Genomic DNA, 19694 nt, shown 5'->3' on the forward strand with positions numbered 1-19694 from the left:
TCGTTTTAGTAGTGCGTCCATCATTGAAAATGTAATACAAAATCTTGGCCTTTTGTAGTAGTCAACACAAATAAAACCTTGTACATAGATAGGTAATCGGGCTCAGACTGGCGCATAGGGGGGACAGGTGAATAGCCCGGAGTTCCCCAACCTCTACACAAATGGCACTACATATAGAGAATTTATTTTATTTAACAAAGTACCTAGTTTATTATTATAGGTGGATCAGGGGCTGAGATGACTTCTAGCCCCAGAGGCAGGACAGCCAATATCCTCCTTCCCTAGGAACTTGCCCTCTAAAAGTCACTACAGGGGCCCCCCTAATCATCTTTAGGGTTTTGCTGCTGTATGAATGGGTAAAATTTGCATGTAGCTTTACAGTGGGCCCTCAGAATAAATTTTATTGGTGGGCGCTAGGCACCCCAGTCCAACACTGTAGGTAATACATTGTCAGTATACTGCTGCTGTGAAGTAGTATAGTATCTGAAGGGTAATCCTCATGAAAATAGTAGTTGCAGAATTTGGATTACAGTATAACCGCTCTATTGTTCTCTTGAGCCGTGCACTGATCAGGGTAATGTGTGATGTTCTAATTAAGTCAATGTTCCCCCTTCCCTCTCTGGTCAGAGTGAATGGTCTGACTGAGAAAGTTAAGAGTTATCAGAGCTCTCCTATATTGATGACCTATCCTCAGGTCATCATCAATATCAGATCGGCGGGGGTCAGACACCCGGCACCCCCACCGATAAGTTATATGTGGAGAACCCCCACCGATCAGTTATATGTGGAGATGGCGCATGTACTGTCTCCCTTCTTTCTTCCTGCTCGCTGCTGTTTATGGCAAAGCAGCAACGGACAGGAAGAGAGAAGGGAGATGGCACGTGTGCACTGCGCGCCGTCTCCTCATACAACGGATTGGCGGGAGTACCGAGTGTTGGACCCCAGCCGATCTGATATTGATGACCTGAGGATAGGTTTATCAATATTAAAAGCCCGGAGAACCCCTTTAAGTGAGACTGCCTGCTGTGCTAAAAGTCCAAACAAAGAAGGAGAGAATTCCTCAACACATGCCTTCAATGGAAGACTCTCAATCAAGTGAATACCAGCTTGACGGTGAATGGGGTTGTGAATATGCCCGGCATATTCACGGGTAGCTTTTCCAGTAGGTACACCAATTGTAAACATAAAGCGTGGTATGAACAGAGCCATAAGGCACATTTACATGTGCCTAGAAAGCAGACAATTGTTGGGAGGGAAGAGTTCCTTTCTGATAGCTGCCTGGTCGTCAGTGGTGGTGAAGAACTGCATTTACATGCAAAATTATATGGGAAAGAGTGATGGCTACTACCAGTGTCAGATTAGGGTGATTAGGGCCCACCAGTAAAATTAATTCTAGGGGCCCATTGTACAGCTACTACTTGCTCACATAGTGGCAGGTAGCATTAAGACACTCAAGATGATTACAGAGATCCATGCAGCAACTTGCACCAAGGAAAAGGTGGGTTTCTGGGGAAAGAGGATGCTGGCTGGCCCGCCTTTGTATCTGGAAGTCATCTTAACCACCTGATGAGTCCATAATAATAAATTTGGTAGTTTGTTTAATTAGTTTTTATGAATATAGGCTGGTTTTCATGCTGTGCTGGGGGACTGGGGTCTCAGCTTTGTCAGGGGCCCACCGAGGGATTGACCTGTTCCCTTGTGGTCTAGTCTGAGTCTCATCCTCATCCAGATTCATTGTTTCTGGGCAATCACCGTTCACACAGAATGATCTGCTGCCCACAAATGATGATTTAATGTGCTACACTAAAGATCATTTTACCCGATGAACGTGCATTTTGCCCATTCAACAGGTGATCTACAGCATCTTTACATGGGCAGATTATTAGGAACTAGCATTCGTTCACAATAATCTGCCTTCCTGAGGCATCGCGCTGCCTTCCAGTGAAGAGCCTGTGAGATCCAGCCCCCTGGATCTCACAGGCCGGAAGCTGTACGAGTAAGGCTGGGTTCACACGAGCGTGTCCGGATTAGGTCCGGATGCGTCCCGGTGTGTTGCGGCAAAACCGCGCGAGTAGGAATGCAATTGCAGTCAGTTTTGACTGCAATTGCGTTCCGATGTTCAGTTTTTATCGCGCGGGTGCAATGTGTTCTGCACGCGCGTGATAAAAAACCGACACTGGTACCCAGACCCGAACTTCTTCACAGAAGTTCAGGTTTGGGTTAGTTGTAGTGTAGATTGTATTATTTTCCCTTATAACATGGTTATAAGGGAAAATAATAGCATTCTGAATACAGAATGCATAGTACAATAGGGCTGGAGGGGTTTAAAAAAATAAACTCATTAACTCACCTTCTCCTCTTGATCTCGAAGTTCCCGGTCTCTTCTTTACTTGAGTTGTGGGCTAAAGGACCTTTGAGTTGAGTTTACTGATGAGTTGTGGGCTAAAAGACCTTTGGTGACGTCAGATCACATGCTCCAATCACATGGTACATCACCACGGTGATGTACCATGTGATTGGAGCATGTGATCTGACGTCACCAAAGGTCCTTTAGCCCATAGTTCATCTTTTTAAAGAACTGAAGACCGGGAGAACTACGCGAACAAGAGGAGAAGGTGAGTTAATTTTTTTTATTTTTTAACCCTCAATTGATCACCTACTATGCATTCTGTATTCGGAATGCTATTATTTTCCCTTATAACCATGTTATAAGGGAAAATAATACAGTGTATAGACTGTCACCTAGCAACCGTGCGTGAAAATCGCACCGCATCCGCACTTGCTTGCGGATGCATGCGATTTTCAGGCAACCCCATTCACTTCTATGGGGCCTGCGTTGCGTGAAAAACGCAGAATATAGAGCATGCTGCGATTTTCACGCAACGCATAAGTGATGCGTGAAAATCATCGCTCATCTGAACAGTCCCATTGAAATGAATGGGTCCAGATTCAGTGCGGGTGCAATGCGTTCACCTACCGCATTGCACCCGCGCGGAAATCTCGCCCGTGTGAACGCAGCCTAATACACACAGTATTACTCATACAGCCAATGCATTCCAATACAGAAGTATTGGAATACATTGTAAAGGGATCAGACCCCCAAAAGTTGAAGTCCCAAAGTGGGACAAAAAATAAAGTGAAAAAAAAAATAGTTTTCCCCCAAAAAATTTAAAGTTTCAAGTAAAACAAACAAACGTCATTTTCCCCAAATAAAGTAAAAAAAAATTGACATATTAGGTATCGCCGTGTCTGTATCGACTCTATAAACATATCACATGACCTAACCCCTCAGATGAACACCGTTTTTTGAACGCATCAAAAAATAAAAACCGTGCTAAATAAACCATTTTTTTGTCACCTTACATCACTAAAAGTACAACAGCAAGCGATCAAAAAGGCGTATGCCTACCAAAATAGTACCAATCCAACCGTCACGTCATCCTGCAAAAAATGAGCCCCTACGTAAGACAATCGCCGAAAAAATAAAAAAAGCTATGGCTCAGAATATGGAGACTCTAAAACATCATTTTTTTTGTTTTAAAAAAGCTGTTGTGTAAAACTTAAAGGATAACTGTCACATTTAGACCCTAATTTCAATTTTCATATATGTAGTTACTAATAACATGATATTCCAGAATCAGTTACTATTAGACTGACTTACCCCATATTTAATATAATTCAGCCCTTAGCAACCAGTCTGCATAAAACTGCAATTTCACTATTCAGTTAAGATGGCCGCCACTGCCCTCACCCTGAGGCTAATCCTGTCTGCCCTCACTACCCACAATGCATTGAGCTCCTCACATGCACTAGCCAGTAACAATAGCCCCCCAAAAGTGTCAGTAACCAGAGCCCTCCCCCCCCTAAAGGGTTAATCTCCTGGAGCACAAAGGGGTCCTCTTACCACATGTTGCTTTCATTTATACACTGAGCAGATGGCATATCTCCCTTCCCTGGTCTGCGCTGCTCCAACTCTGCATTCTCCAGCTCTGCTGAGTGAGGGAGCGTCTGCCAAGCGCAGATAGACGGACCATGCCTAGCAACCCTATTTTAAGCACAGGTAAAAGTAGGAAGTACAGGGAACAAAAATGTGGAATTAAGGGGTAATTGAATACACAGTGAAAAGTTGAAATAGGGCCACCAAGGTGATATTAATCAACACAATCCAATACTCCCCAAAAAAAAAAAAATACGACAGTTATCCTTTAAGTAAATTTAAAAAAGTATACATATTAGGTATCGCCGCCTCCGTAATAACCTGCTCTATAAAAATATCACATGACCTAACCCCTCAGATGAACACCGTAAAAAAAAAAAAAAAGTAAAGAAAAGACATTTTTTGTCACCTTACATCACAAAAAGTGCAATAGCAAGCGATCAAAATGTCATATGCACCCCGAAATAGTGCCAATTAAACCATAATCTTATCCCGCAAAAAATGAGACCCTACCTAAGATAATCGCCCAAAAACTGAAAAAACTATGGCTCTCAGACTATGGAGACACTAAAACATGATTTTTTTTTGTTTCAAAAATGATATTGTGTAAAACTTACATAAAAAAAGTATACATTTTAGGTATCGCCGCATCCGTAATAACCTGCTCTATAAAAATATCACATGACCTAACCCCTCAGGTAAATACCGTAAAAAATAAGTGTAAAAAATGCAATTTTTGTAACCTTACATCATAAAAAGTGTAATAGCAAGCGATCAAAAAGTCATATGCACCCCAAAATAGTGCCAATCAAACAGTCATCTCATCCCGAAAAAAAATGAGCCCCTACACAAGACAGTCGCCCAAAAAATAAATAAAACTATGGCTTTCAGAATGTGGATCATATTTGGTATTGTCGCGTCCGTGACAACCTGCTCTATAAAATCACCACATGATCTAATCTGTCAGATGAATGTTGTAAATAACAAAATAAAAACGGTGCCAAAACAGCTATTTCTTGTTAACTTGCCTCACAAAAAGTGTAATATAGAGCAACCAAAAATCATATTATCACGGTCGGCGTGGCTATCACATACGTGACACAGAGGGAGGGAACGAGGAAGGCCCTGCCCAAGTGAGAGGGAAGGTGGTGACCCCTGACTCACCTTGCGGCTGGCACCTGGCTGCCCTGACGTCCCTAGACGGGTTCCTCACCCGTACGCCGATCACGTGCCTAAAGCCCTGGCTTTCCCTGAGCTGAGCCCTAGATAGTGAACAGGGCGGTGGGAACACTAGTCCGCACCACTAGCTCTAAGGGAAAACACCAAGGGGAGGACAGACAACACAGACTCAACATATAATCCCAGGTGGGCGACAACAGGAGACAACAATAAGCCCAACAGGGATCCGGAGGGTAGCACTCTGGAACGACAACCAGGATTCACAACTCCAGTGGGTCAGTATAGATGTCCAGGCAGGAAGCTCTATAACTGGCAACTAGAGAAGTGTGAGGGGAGAATATAAGGAGGTTGGGAGTGGCAGACAAGAAACAGCTGAGGAGGAGAAGCTACGGATCCCTGAGTGAGACAAAAAGGATAGCAAGGCAAACACAGAAAACAATCACTAAGAAACAACGTGATCTTTAGATATAGAGCGCGCAGCCACCCGCTGCGACTTCCTGACCCCGGGTATAACGGAGTCAGACGTGGCTCTTGATACCCTCGTGACACATATGTACCCTAAACTAGTACCAACAAAACTTCCACCCTATCCCGTAGTTTCTAAAATGGGGTCACTTTTTTTGAGTTTCTACTCTAGGGGTGCATCAGGGGGGCTTCAAATGGGACATGGTGTCAAAAACCCAGTCCAGCAAAATCTGCCTTCCAAAAACCATATGGCATTCCTTTCCTTCTGCACCCTGCCGTGTGCCCGTACAGCAGTTTACGACCACATATGGGGTGTTTCTGTAAACTACAGAATCGGAGCCATAAATATTGAGTTTTGCTTGGTTGTTAACCCTTGCTTTGTAACTGGAAAAAAATTATTAAAATGGAAAATCTGCCAAAAAAGTGAAATTTAGAAATTTTATCTCTATTTTCCATTCATTCTTGTGGAACACCTAAAGGGTTAACAAAGTTTGTATTTTTTTTTATAAATAAAAATAAAAGTTTTTACTCCATTTTACCAGTGTCATGAAGTACAATATGTGACGAAAAAATAATCTCAGAATGGCCTGGATAAGTAAAAGTGTTTTAACACAAAGGGACACTGGTCAGATTTTCAAAAAATGGCCTGGTCCTTAGGCCTAGTTCACACGATCTTTTTTTTACGGGCCGTTTTTTTGTGTTCCGTATATATTTATTTCAATGGTTCCGCATTAAAAACGGAATGTGTTCCGTAAGCATTCCGTTTCCGTATTTCCGTTTTCCGTTCCGTTGAAAGATAGAACATGTCCTATTATTGCCCGCAAATCATGTTCCGTGGCTCCATTCAAGTCAATGGGTCCGCAAAAAAAATGGAACACATACGGAAATGCATCCGTATGTCTTCCGTATCCGTTCCGTTTTTGTGTAACCATCTATTGAAAATGTTATGCCCAGCCCAATTTTTTCTATGTAATTACTGTATACTGTATATGCCATACTGAAAAACGGAACGGAAAAACAGAACGGAAACACAATGGAACTCAAAAATTGAACAACAGGTCCGTGAAAAACGGACCGCAAAAAACTATAAAAGCCATACGTTCGTGTGAACTACGCCTTAAGGTTAAAATGAGCCCGGTCCTTAAGGTGCTAAATAAAAAAACGGCTGGACAGCCACATTATATGGGGTTATCCTAATTTGAGGATATATACCATATGCAATTTATGCTACAGGATGTGCCATAAATGCTTTCTGTGACCCTCAACTATCCATGACCTTTGTTTGACAAGTCAAAGCAGTCATTAGTGTTGGATATTTGAGTAATTTCCATGCACTTCAGTGAAATGAGCCACGTGAGCCGTGGTAAAGCAGACACTGGCAGCCATAAAATAGCATGCGTCCTCTAAGAGGCTCTGGGGCCGGAAATTTGCTTTCTTAATGTCTTTCCTGCACTATTATCATAAACTCTCCTGTGATAGTAGATTGGGTTATCGCTATGGATGCACCATTTTACTATAAAGCTGTGGTTCAAGGAAACTATAATACAGGGACAAATCTGTAGTATGGGACTGCACGTGGTGATGACAAAGATGGAAATGATAAACTACAGAGGAGAATCGGAAGTAAATTTGCTTATTTTTTCGATAATTACTGGTCCACATACATGCAGATGAAGCAGACCCTCCGTAACATAATTAGTTCCTCTATGTTAGGCCTTATGCACACGGCCATTGTGCGGCCGTTCCGTGCATTGGGGACCACAATTGCGGTCCCCAATGCATGGGCAACATCCCTGCAGCGGGCTGGACCCATTCAACTTGAATGGGTTCGTGGTCTGTCCACACCGCAAAAAAAATAAAAATGACATGTCATATTTATTTGCGGTGCAGAACAACCGAAAGAAACACCACGGAAGCACTCCGTAGTGCTTCCGGTGTTCCGTTCCGTGACTCCGTTCCACATCTCCGGAATTGCAGACCCATTCAAGTGAATGGGTCCGCATCCGTGATGCGTGGTGCACACGGCCGGCGGCCGTGGATTGCCGACCCACCGTTTGTGGGCCGCAATACGTCCACGGCCGCCCAATGGCTGTGTGCATGAGGCCTTATCCTAAGGGGTTGAAAAGGGTATGAATCTGCATATTTTCTGGTGGATTTTTCCACCATTGGTGAAGACACCCTTAAAGGGCTTCTGTCACCCCACTGAAGTGATTTTTTTTTTTTGGGCTAGTTAAATTAGTTATATTGCGATATATGACAATATAATTGTGTTACTTACTTTGATCCAGCAGTTTTTTCCAAAAACGAAGTTTTATAATATGTAAATTAGGTCTCTACCAGCAAGTAGGGCGGCTACTTGCTGGTAGCTGCTGCAGAAAACCGCCCCCTCGTCGTGTTGATTGACAGGGCCAGCCGGGATCTCCTCCTCCGGCCAGCCCTGTCGGCATTTCAAAAATCGCGCGCCTGTGTTCATTCGGCGCAGGCGCTCTGAGATGAGGAGGCTCGTCTCCTCAGCACTCCCTCAGTGCGCCTCCGCCGATGACATCACCGAAATAGAAGACGTCATCGGCGCAGGCGCACTGAGGGAGTTCTGAGGAGACGAGCCTCCTCATCTCAGAGCGCCTGCGCCGAATGAACACAGGTGCGCGATTTTTGAAATGCCGACAGGGCTGGCCGGAGGAGGAGATCCCGGCTGGCCCTGTCAATCAACACGACGAGGGGGCGGTTTTCTGCTGCGGCTACCAGCAAGTAGCCTCCCTACTTGCTGGTAGAGACCTAATTTACATATTATAAAACTTCGTTTTTGGAAGAAACTGCTGGATCAAAGTAAGACAGACCATTATATTTTCATATATATCGCAATATAAGTAATTTAACTAGCCCAAAAAAAAAAAAATAATCACTTTAGTGGGGTGACAGAAGCCCTTTAAAAGAACAAGCCAGACGTCCACAATCACTTTCAATGAAACATCGAACTACATCTCCCTGTATAAAAGACTGCAAGAACTCAATGCCAACCTACACGCCTGGCATTCAGTTATACCATGAGTACCAGAACCACATCTTTTGGGGATGTGAGTTTAGTTTTTATGTCCTTCAATTTGTTTTACCTACCTTTGGTAACTAATTTGTATGCACTGTTAAATCATATTAAACCATTAAGTTTAACCCCTTCCCGACCAGCGCTGTACTAGTGCGGCGCTGGCCAGGTCTTTAAAGATGGCACCTGCTCCTGAGCAGAGTAGGCGTCATAGCCGCGGGGTCTCTGCTGTTTCATATAGCAGACACCCGCGGCTCATATCCGCAACCGGCTATAATGCCAATCGCAGACATTTAACTTTTCCGATGGCAAGGTCGAACCGGCATCTGAGCACTTGCAAAGCCAGAAGCGCACGCTTCTGGGTACGCTCCGGTGACTATCGGAGGAGCTGCATAGTGTTTCCTATGGAGCCCTTGTTTTTATAAATAAAATAAAAAATTTAATATAAAAATTCAAATAACCCTCCCCCCTGCCCAAAAAAAATAAAAAATACACATCATGGGTATCACCACATGCAAAATTTGCCAGAAAAATATAACGAAACAGAAAAAAAAAAAAAAAGTCAAAATGCCCGATTCAACGTTTTTAGTCGCTTCATTTCCCACAAAAAAAATTTAATATAAAAAAGAGGGATCAAAAAGTCATACACACAACAAAAAAAATTTATAAAATGAACAGCTCTGTGCACATAGCTACAAAAAAGTTATAGGGGTCAGAATATGGTTTTTATTATTTTATCAGTATCATAACACATTTCATACTGACCTGAAGAATGAAAGTAACTGGTCAGTTTTATCACACATCGAACGTCGTAAATATAAAAATCCATAGATCTGTGGCGGAATTGCTTTTTTATTTTCCAATTCCACCGCATTTGTAATTTCTTTTCTGCTTCCTGGTTATATTTTTAATTGAAATCTACTGTGTGTACAGCAGTGTATTCGCTCAGCTGCAGCTGCTGTGCATTTGGGTGGGAATATTCCTAGCAAAGGTAGGAGTCCCAACAGATGAGGGTGAGGTCCCATAGAATAGAGTGACATAACTGTAAAAAATTCCAATATGAATGGAACTGTTACTAAACAGTACATAACAGTTGGTCATGTACTACAATATCTGACCACTAGATGTCACCATAGCCACAAACATTTACCCATTTCCTCATTATAGGTCTGTAGTAGACTAATTCAGAGGTATCACATATTGATCTGTACAAAAAGAATTGCACAGCTTTTGCATAAGCCAACCGATCTTGCATTTTAATTAAAAAAATATATATATATGATAAATGATAATTCGTAAAATAAAGCAGAGATGACTAGTTTGACCAGCATTCTTACATTTCACCACAAGAGGGAGCACGTGGTCAATGTGTAGGAACCTTACATTTTTTCTTCTAAGGGCTGATGCTCAGGACCACACTCAGTCTAGGAAACAGGGCCCATGGTGCCTGGACTCACCATGGCTCTTCTGACCCAAACTGACTGCATCATAGTGATTTATGACACAGTCAGTCTCTCTTGATGATGCCAATGTCTGTAAAGCACTGCGGAATATCGCGGCGCTATATAAGTGCGCAAAATCGCCTGTCTCCCCCCCTTTAGGGGATGTCTGGTTAAGAAAATTCATTTTGAATACCCCCGTTAGTGAATAATGAGAGGCATTCACTGGTCAGAAACTTCATCCATACATACAAGCTGTTGTAAAGTAGAACTGGCTTAGCTGCCCATAGTAACCAATCAGATTCTACCTTTCATTTTTCAAAGTAGCTCTGAAAAATGAAAGGTGGAATCTGATTGGTTGCTATGGGAAACTATGACAGTTTTCCTTTACACCAGTTGTGATACATCTTCCCCAGAGTGTCTTGCTCTGAAGGATGTGGCACATCGCTGCGGTCAATGTGGGTCATTTACAAACATTTTAACATTCGTTTTTAGCATAAAAATGTTGCACAACCCCCTTTTTGTGACTTTTTAAAAAGCCTGTGCAACAATATTTTTTCCAATAGGCGTTTTTGCGCCGCATCCGACACATAGGAGTGTCAAGGGTGGGGTAGAAGAGTGCCAGGGCCGGCCTGGGGCAAATTTACCAACATTTACGCCAGGACAGGCGTAAATGTTGGTGAAAAACTACTCCAGACAGGGACCGGTCTAGTTTTTCCTCCTGGTGCATGGACTGCTGAAGGTCTGTCTAATTTGTGAAGAAGTGCACGCCGCATCATGAATTGGGTGGATCTTCCATCACCAAAGCCAGTGCAAAAGGGAGGAAAAAAACAACTGTCAAATCCTGGTCTTTATAAATGACCCCCAGTGCTTATCTCCCAACCGTCCCAGATCCAGCAGGGGCAGTCCTGGATTTCAGTGTCTATCCCGTGGTCCTGGAATGGCTGAGGTATTTCCCACTCCATAGAATGCAATGGTGATCGGGAATCATCCTGTGTGCTTCTCTTACGCAACCCAGCAGCACAGTGTGTGACCGCATGGTGCCTACTGGGGTACGCAGGATGAGCTCTTATGATCATCGGAGGAACTAGGTAAGTATTTGCTGTTTTTTTTTTTTACTTCACTAAGAAAAAAGATGGGGTACTACTGCAGTGGGCACATAACTACTTTGAAGTGGGCATATCTACTGTAAAGGGGGCACATGTGTGCATTAGTACTGTGAAGGGGGCACCATGTGGGCATAATGCATAATGTGCGCCACACATATTGTTCTTCTTGGCGATTTGGAAAAGTTGGGAGGTATGCCCCAATGTGTATAGAATAATTTCTGCAGAGGAACTGAACTTTTGCTGCCAGGATCCCAGCAGTGGATTCCCTTATGATCACACGATTGTCAAAAGCTGAATTCTGGTTGATTAGTGAACTTGGTCACATCGTTTTATAGGCTGAAAAGAGACACAGGTTCATTAATGGGCCCATACGAGTGTTTATGGACGTGGCAATGCCTATGAGGTTTATTTTTTTTCTTAAGGGAGACCAGGGCTTTTAATTCCAACCAAAGTCCAGCCCAAGGAGCATGTGCTCCCATGTTTTTCACAGTTGACCAAATGTCTGATCAACATTATTGCTGATTGCAGACATTAGTCCCGGCTGTCTGCTGTGTGAAACAATAGGCACTTGGCAGCTGTAGTGCCCGCTCCACTCTTGAGTGTGCGCCATCTTTAAAGTCCCCACTGCCGATGTTCATATTCGTGCTGCGGTAGGGAAAAGGTTGAGTATCCCACACAATTTTTGCTATCCATCCACAAGATCATTGATCAAAAGATTAAAGACAACTTGTGTAGTACCCCAGAAGGGGCACTATCATTCTTACACCTAGCTACTGTCTCTAATGGCTAGCAAAGACTGTCACCGGTGTATTTATTTCCAGGTCCTCTGATACTGTGCCTTAATAATATTGCCATGTAAGTGTTATGACCTGTGTCTGGTTGTCCAGCAGGTGGCAGTGTATCGGCACGTTGCACTTGGTCTACCACAGATCCTTGTGGTCCCTGCTGCTGACCCGAGCCCGTTATGCATATGTATGTTACATTTACAACGATTCTTTGGTTTCTGGCCATTAACCAGTTCATTACCCATGTGTATATATTTGTCCCCTAGTCTCTAGATTTGTAGCTTCTGTACAAGGCTTTTGTGTGATGCAGTATCAAAACCTTTAGCAAAACCCAGGTCTTGTAGATCACATGCATGACCAACATCCAGGGTTGTCAGGGTTTGCTTTCTTTCCCATCCCTCTGCTTGCATAGATAAAAAGGCATCGTTTTTCTATACTTACTGATCTGCTCAATGGCAAAGGTCCCTTCACCAAACATGCAGAGAGCGGAGTGCACCAATTTGCGGTGAAACTTCCAAGTGGGGCTGTAGTCGGCAAAAGCAATATCTTTTCCATCTCTTGTCAATATATCGGTTGTGACCTTGAAGGAAAAGCACATAACGATGTAACATATAATTCTGCATGCACTACATTCACATCATCAGTTCCTGGTCTGAAGGTGTCACTTTCATAAGACACTGGTATTCAAAATACAGGCAATATAGATATGTATCAGCAATTAGGGCAACAGGTGCTGAGCACAGACTCCCCCTAAACTAGAGTTAGGGTGCAGCTCATGACTTCAAAGGGTTGAATCAGAAACAAGCACTTTCAGAAAGGAGCTCCCATGGTGTCCAGCAGGTCAGGTTCCTGACACCTCTAGCAAACAGCCTGAATATCTGGCTAGACAAGTACCCTACAGCAGCTGTTAGCATGTATGTAGTGTCCCACTAGGTAAAGGTGGGCACTGCACAAAAGGGGTTAATGTGTCTTTATTACCTTTAATGTTATGTGTATTCATTTCCCTGTGTTAGCTGGGTGTCAGGCCTGTCAGGGTGCAGTTTAGCCTCCCAGACGTTAGAGGGAGCTAGAGAGCCCTAGATATATATAGGAAGGCCCAGACCGGGGTGTGGTAGTTCATTCCAGGGGACTAGAGGAGTTACTTCGTCCACCTGAAGCTCCTGAGGCTAGGATTAGCTCAGTAGAGACACCCCAGTTGCAGGACAGAACCTCCTGGGAGAAACCCGCAGTCCTGGAAAGCGCCTGACTGTATAGGGAGGGTGCTTAGGGACTGATGGTCCTCCCCCCCCCCTTTTCCCCTTAGGGGCATTTAGGAATCTGGCCCCGTCTCAGTAATGGTTAAGTAGGTTGCAGATTAGGGTCATTGAGGGTTAATCACTGGGGAACCTCCTTAGACAGGATGGGGGCGGTGCAGGAAATCCTGAAGGTCACATATACCTTCTCTCTGTCCTGGTCACTTCCTCTTGCAAGTGGAAGCAGATTGGCCCTCCCTCCCTCCCTTTGCGGTTATTCTTGGGAGGCGGGTCGAAGTGCACGGTTCTGTTCAGTTATGGATACTTGGTTATTCTGTTTTGTTTTTCTATTTTTAAGAGACCCTGCTGGGAGTCCAGCGGTTTTGGATATTGCTCCGATGATTACGGCTTTGGAGAGCTGCGAATTTTGGTCGAGTTTATCAATAAAGTGAAAAAAAAAAAAAAAAGAAGAAGTCACAGCTGGCGGCATTTGAGTACAGCGGAGATATGGTGGTTGCAGATGGAGTAACTGCCCGCTGGGAGTCCAGCGGTTGGCAGACAGCTCGGATGATTACGGTTTAACTTGCCCGCTGGGAGTCCAGCCTTTGGCATACCGTTCCGATAATATGGTTTATTAAGGTTTGCCGCTTTAATAAAGAAGCTGTGGCCGATCACCATCCAGCAATAAAGTGATACAGTTGTCGTGTCTTTTGTTATGGGTCAAGGTTGGGTAAAGGGGCCAAGGGTGAGTTAAAGGTGGTATCCCCTCCCCCTGTTACCCTGGATACCAGCAGTCTTCCTCATCCAAGCAAAGATAAGTAACACTGATGGGCAGATGCTTTAGAAAGAAAAGCAAGGATTTAATACGAGAGGAATATATATATATACACCAAGGATTTAAGCCACCATTTAGGCATCCGGGCCTTGGGATTGAAACCAGACAGGAGTTCTAGAAAAGGACAGTGTACGCTATTTCTGAGGAAAGGTACAACCTGATTCTGTGTGCATTGTGGATTTACCCTCTGAGTATCTTGCATAATTACTACCTGCCATCGTGTGGAATAAAGCCTGCTTGTAAAGCTGTGATCTAAAGGACTGTGTTAACATCTGTATGTACAAAGTTGGACTGTTCAGTAAAGCAACGTTTGGTTCACTATACCATCTGTGTACCTCAATTATTCCAACTACAAATCGGTGTGCCACCGTTACAGGCACTGGCGTCACGAATCCAACAGGGACCTTGCCCCAGGCACTCAAAATACCTGTAACATCCAGGGCACCTCATCCACCATCAGTCCTGGTCCCTATATACGGAGTGTGCCCCAGAGGAACTGTGTCTACCTCTCCTTCACTGCCGCATGCCTGCCCAGGGTTCTCCAATACAGTGAGCAACCCTCGATTGCCTATAACCGTGACCTCGCTTCGCTATACCCTGCAGGTCTGGCGTGCTGCATGTATTATTATTAAAATGTAGTATTACATGGTAGTTATGAATGGTCTCCCGTGTAGTTCATGGACAAAAGTGACTTTACAGCAAAAGTGAAATTACAGCAAATACATGTAACAGGCTTAGAAAATGCACATTATTACGGATGTGATATTAACTTACACAAGATGACAGTATTAATACACTTAACAGGTTGTGGCGGGGAGAAAGAGTTTAGTAACATAACTCTGGGATGTTACATACACCCCAAAACATTGGGAAATATAACCTGTGATAACCCCCTCCAGTCGTGCTAAACACACGTTTAGATAATAGACTGGCTGCAGGGCTGGCCAGCACCTCCAAGGCATAAAGGGCAAGCTCAGGCCATGTGCCCAATTTGGAGACCCAGAAGTTGCAGGGGGCAGAACCATCAGTCAGTTCGTGTAGGCTTGTGAAAACATACTGCCCCACCATGTCGCACGTCCCCGTGATGTTCACGATCCAATTGGATATCTGGATATCAACTTTTGATGTTCTTTTCTGCGCCTACCATGTTGATCATGGTTAGCGGCGAATCAGGGTTCCACCCCAGAGAGGGAGCGTGAGAAAGAGAGACCACATCCAAGGGAGATCAATGCATGAAATTTATTTTTGATCGAGCGGAAATATGGGAAAAGTTATTAAAGCAGAAGAATTGAAGGAAAGGAGGGGGCGTGCGGCAATTACCCACTCCCGACTCGGGGGGGTAGTGACGATAAATAACAATACAGGACTCTTAAGATGCCCTGTTATTGGAATGATTAAGAAGAAATTATAGGGAATGTCACTGGGGTATTTTGGATTTGGAAACGTTAGCCAGGAGAGACCCTGCTGCCGCTTTGTTGACTCTAGATAACTTCTGCCTGATCGCACGTTCCTGTGACGTCCACCATCCATTTGGATATATTCTCTATCAACTTTCGATGTTCTTTTCTGAGCCTACCATGTTGATCACGGTTATTGGCGAATCAGGGTTCCACGCCAGAGAGGGAGCATGAGAAAGGGAGACCTCATCCAAGGGAGGTCAATGGCTGCATCTTACGATCACGCTCCAGTGAGGGAATTAAGGACGGTACGTTGTCCTTGTAACGGGGATCCAGCAGCGTGGCCACCCAGTAATCAGCACAAGTTAGAATGTGGGCAACTCAGCGGTCGCTGCGGAGACACTGCAGCAGGTAATCGCTCATGTGTGCCAGGCTGGCTAGAGGCAATGAAAAGCTGTCCTCTGTGGGAGGTGTATCGTCTGTGTCCTCTGTATCCCCTCAGCCACGGACCAGTGATGGCCATGAGCTGGTCTGGGTGCCACCCTGCTGTGAACATGGTTCCTCATCCTCCAGAACTGTGCCCTGGCTGGACAATTGTGTACCTGGCGTTTGTGGGTGCAGGAACCCACCGTCGCAGCTACTTGTGAATGACTGGCCGGAAACCCTACAAAATGATCCCTCTTCCTCCTCCTCCTCCTGTGCCACATCCTCTTCCATCATCGCCAGCAGCGTTTTTTCAAGGAGGCATAGAAGTGACATAGTAACGCTGAGAACGGCGTTATCGGCACTGGCCATGTTGGTGGAGTACTCGAAACAGCGCAACAAGGAACACAGGTCTCACATGGAGGCCCAGTCATTGATGGTGAAGTGGTGCTGTTCCGCAGAGCGACTCACCCATGCGTGCTGCAGCTGAAACTCCACTATCGCCTGCTGCTGCTCGCACAGTCTGGCCAGCATATGCAAGGTGGAGTTCCACCTTGTGGGCACGTCGCATATGAGGCGGTGAGCGGGAAGGTCGAAGTTACGCTGCAGCGCTGACAGGCGAGCAGCAGCAGGGTGAGAACGCCAAAAGCGCGCACAGATGGCCCGCACTTTATGCAGCAGCTCTGATATATCGGGGTAATTTTTAAGGAATCTCTGCACCACCAAATTCAGCACATGCGCCAGGCAAGGGATGTGCGTCAAACCGGCTAGTCCCAGAGCTGCTACGAGATTTCGCCCATTATCGCACACCACCAAGCCAGGCTTGAGGCTCACTGGCACCAACCACTCATCGGTCTGTTGTTCAAGGCCCGTCCACAGCTCTTGCATGGTGTGGGGTTTCTCCCCCAAACAGATACGTTTTAAAACTGCCTGCTGTCGTTTACTCCTGGCTGTGCTGAAGTTGGTGGTGAAGGTGTTACGCTGACCAGAGGAGGAGCTGGTAGAGGATGAGGAAGCGGAGTAGGAGGAGGAAGCAAGAGGAGGCAAACTGAAGCGCCCTGCAATCCTCGGTGGTGGAAGGACATGCGGCAAACTGCTATCCGCCTCAGGCCCAGCTGCCACTGCATTTACCCAGTGTGCTGTTATGGAGATATAATGTCCCTGACCGTGCTTACTGGTCCACGTTTCCGTAGTGAGATGCACTTTGCCACAGATGGCGTTGCGCAGTGCACACCTGATTTTGTCCCCCACTTGGTTGTGCAGGGAAGGGATGGCTCGCCTGGAAAAGTAGTGGCGGCTGGGCATGACGTACTGTGGGACACCCACCACCATAAGGCCTTTAAAACTCTCCGTCTCCACCAGATGGAATGACAGCATTTCAAAGGCCAGTAATTTTGAAATGCTGGCATTCAGGGCCAGGGATCGTGGGTGGGTAGGGGGATACTTCCTCTTCCGCTCCAGTGTTTGGGAGATGGAGAGCTGAACACTTCCGTGGGATATTGTGGAGATGCTTGGTGACCCAGATGGTGGTGTTGCTGGCAGATCATCTGTTTGTGGGGTGGCAGGTGGAACTCCTTGGAGCTGGCTTTGGTGTGCTCGGTCCCTTGCTGCAGTGGGCAGTAGCAGGCGTACTGTCTAGGGGACGGCCGCTCCGCTTTTGCACCCTGCTCCCTCTTCTGCTGTGCTGGTGGCTCTGTGCGACCACCGCCTCTTCCTCCGAACTACACAGGTCACTCGCATGACCTTGATTCCATCTGGGGTAGAGGACCTCATCGTCCTCCACATCATCTTCCACCCAGTCTTCACCCCTGCCCTCCTTGTCGGTCTGCACACTTTCAAAAGCCCCAGCAGCTGGCACCTGTGTTTCATCATCATCCGAGACATGCTGCGATGGTCCTCCCATGTACTCATCATGAAACATAAGTGGTTGGGCATCGGTGCACTCAATCTCTTCCACTTCTGGGGCAGGGATAGGTGGATGGACCTTGGAAACCCTGCAAGCAGAGTCATCAAAAAGCAGAAGAGACTGCTGCATGACTTGGGGCTGATTTGCAAGGGGGTGAGGTGAAAGACTGATGGACATCGGCTGCAGGTGCCAACTCTGATCTTTCAACAGGAGACTGGGTGGAAGACAATGTGAAGGAACTGGATCCACTGTCAGCAACCCAATCTACTATCGCCTGTACTTGTTCTGGCCTCACCATTCGTAGAGCCGCATTAGGCCCAACCAAATACCGCTGCAGGTTCTGTTGCCTACTCGCACCTGAGGAAGGTGTTTCACTTGTGCGTGTAGCTGGCACAGATCGACCACGTCCTCTCCCTGCTACAGGAACTCCATCAGCAGCAGCACGACCGGGGCCACGTCCCTTATTTAACGCTCTCCTCATATTTCTCAAATTTAGGATCTTGCCCTAAATGGGTGTTTTTCTAATAGCAGAATAGAACCACAGTATCTAAAGGATGTATCTCACACTTACAGATGTAGACTAGGCCGCAATTAAATATTTTTGCCCAAAATTGGTGTTTTTTTTATAGCAGAATAGAACAACAGTATGTAAAGGGTGTATCTCACAATGACATATGCCGCAAAATTAAGTTTTTTGCCCTAAATGGGTGTTTTTTTACTAACAGAATATGACAGCAGTATATAACGCTTGAATTTCACACGTGCAGATGCAGCAAGGCTGTAAAATTGTGTATTTTGTCCAAAAAGGGTGTTTTTTAAAACCCAGAAAATTATAGCTGTATTTCTAGCTTAAATTGCACACTGACTAATGCGGCAAAGGCACCAGATGTAGGATTTTGCCAAAAAAGGGTGTTTTTTTTAAAAACCAGATTATTATTGCAGTATTTCAAGCTTGGATTTCAATGTCACAAAAGCACATATGCAGTGCTGGTGCACTGAGCTTGCATAAAATGGCCGCGGCCGCCCACCTATCTAACAGACGGATAAAAGTTATTTTTCTCTGTCACTGGGCTCAGGGCAGGGTAAAAAGATTGTGCACTGCACCCACACAACTAAATCTATGTAGATCGCTGAGTTCAATTGGAGTTCTGATTAAAGATTCTGTCCTATTCTCTCCCTCACAGCAGCAGCATCCTCTCCCTACACTAAGCACAGCAGAGTGACGTGCAGCGCTGCGTGACTCCAGCTTATATAGAGGCTGGCTCACATGCTGCACTGGCCAATCACAGCCATGCCATTAGTAGGCATGGCTGTGATGGCTTCTAAGGGCACACAGTTAAACTCTTGTTGATTGCCTTTCAAAAAGCGCTAAGAAATCGCCAAACACTGAACCCGAACTTTTACAGAAATGCCCCTTGAGCTGTAACAGAAAAGACACTCCCCTTGAGCTGTCAGCTTTATATAAATCTAGCAGAGCAATGAATGGTGAGATCTCTGGATCCATGTGAGGAACAGGGCTGGTTCTAGCTTTAATAGAAAGAGATTGTCATGTCCTGTATGAGGTCTGATTTTCATTTTTTACGTTAAATAATCGTGGGATAAGCTTTTTTTAAACTTGTAATTTATACATTTGGATCTCTGCAATTTCTGATTTCATTGTTCATGGGGAGGTGCTGTCAGTGACTGACAGCTATCTCTGTGTACAGACTTGCACAGGGAATGCGTCACAAATAGCAGAGATATAAATGAGTAAATTACAAGTTTTTCTGAATCTTTTCCAATAAAACTATATATCAGTCTGCTCAGCTCCTCCTGCTCTATAACATGGTGCCTGCAGATTGCACTGCATTCCATGGTGACAGGTTCTCTTTAACCTCTTAATGACCGGGCCATTTTGCACCTTCGTGACCAGGCTTATTTTTGAAAATCTGACGTATCATTTTATGT

At 45.1% G+C, this 19694-nt stretch overlaps 1 protein-coding gene across 1 annotated transcript in view; it reads right to left on the minus strand.

Annotated features, from left to right (window-relative positions):
* LOC121004269 (steroid 17-alpha-hydroxylase/17,20 lyase-like) overlaps nucleotides 1–19694 on the minus strand; it is a 43298-nt gene that overhangs the window by 17868 nt on the left and 5736 nt on the right. The window contains exon 2 of the mRNA XM_040436434.1: nucleotides 12396–12534. Within this exon, the coding sequence (XP_040292368.1) occupies nucleotides 12396–12534 (139 nt within the window). The remainder of the gene's footprint in view (nucleotides 1–12395; nucleotides 12535–19694) is intronic.

Source organism: Bufo bufo, chromosome 6 (genome assembly GCF_905171765.1).
Source record: "Bufo bufo chromosome 6, aBufBuf1.1, whole genome shotgun sequence".
Lineage (NCBI taxonomy): Eukaryota > Metazoa > Chordata > Amphibia > Anura > Bufonidae > Bufo > Bufo bufo.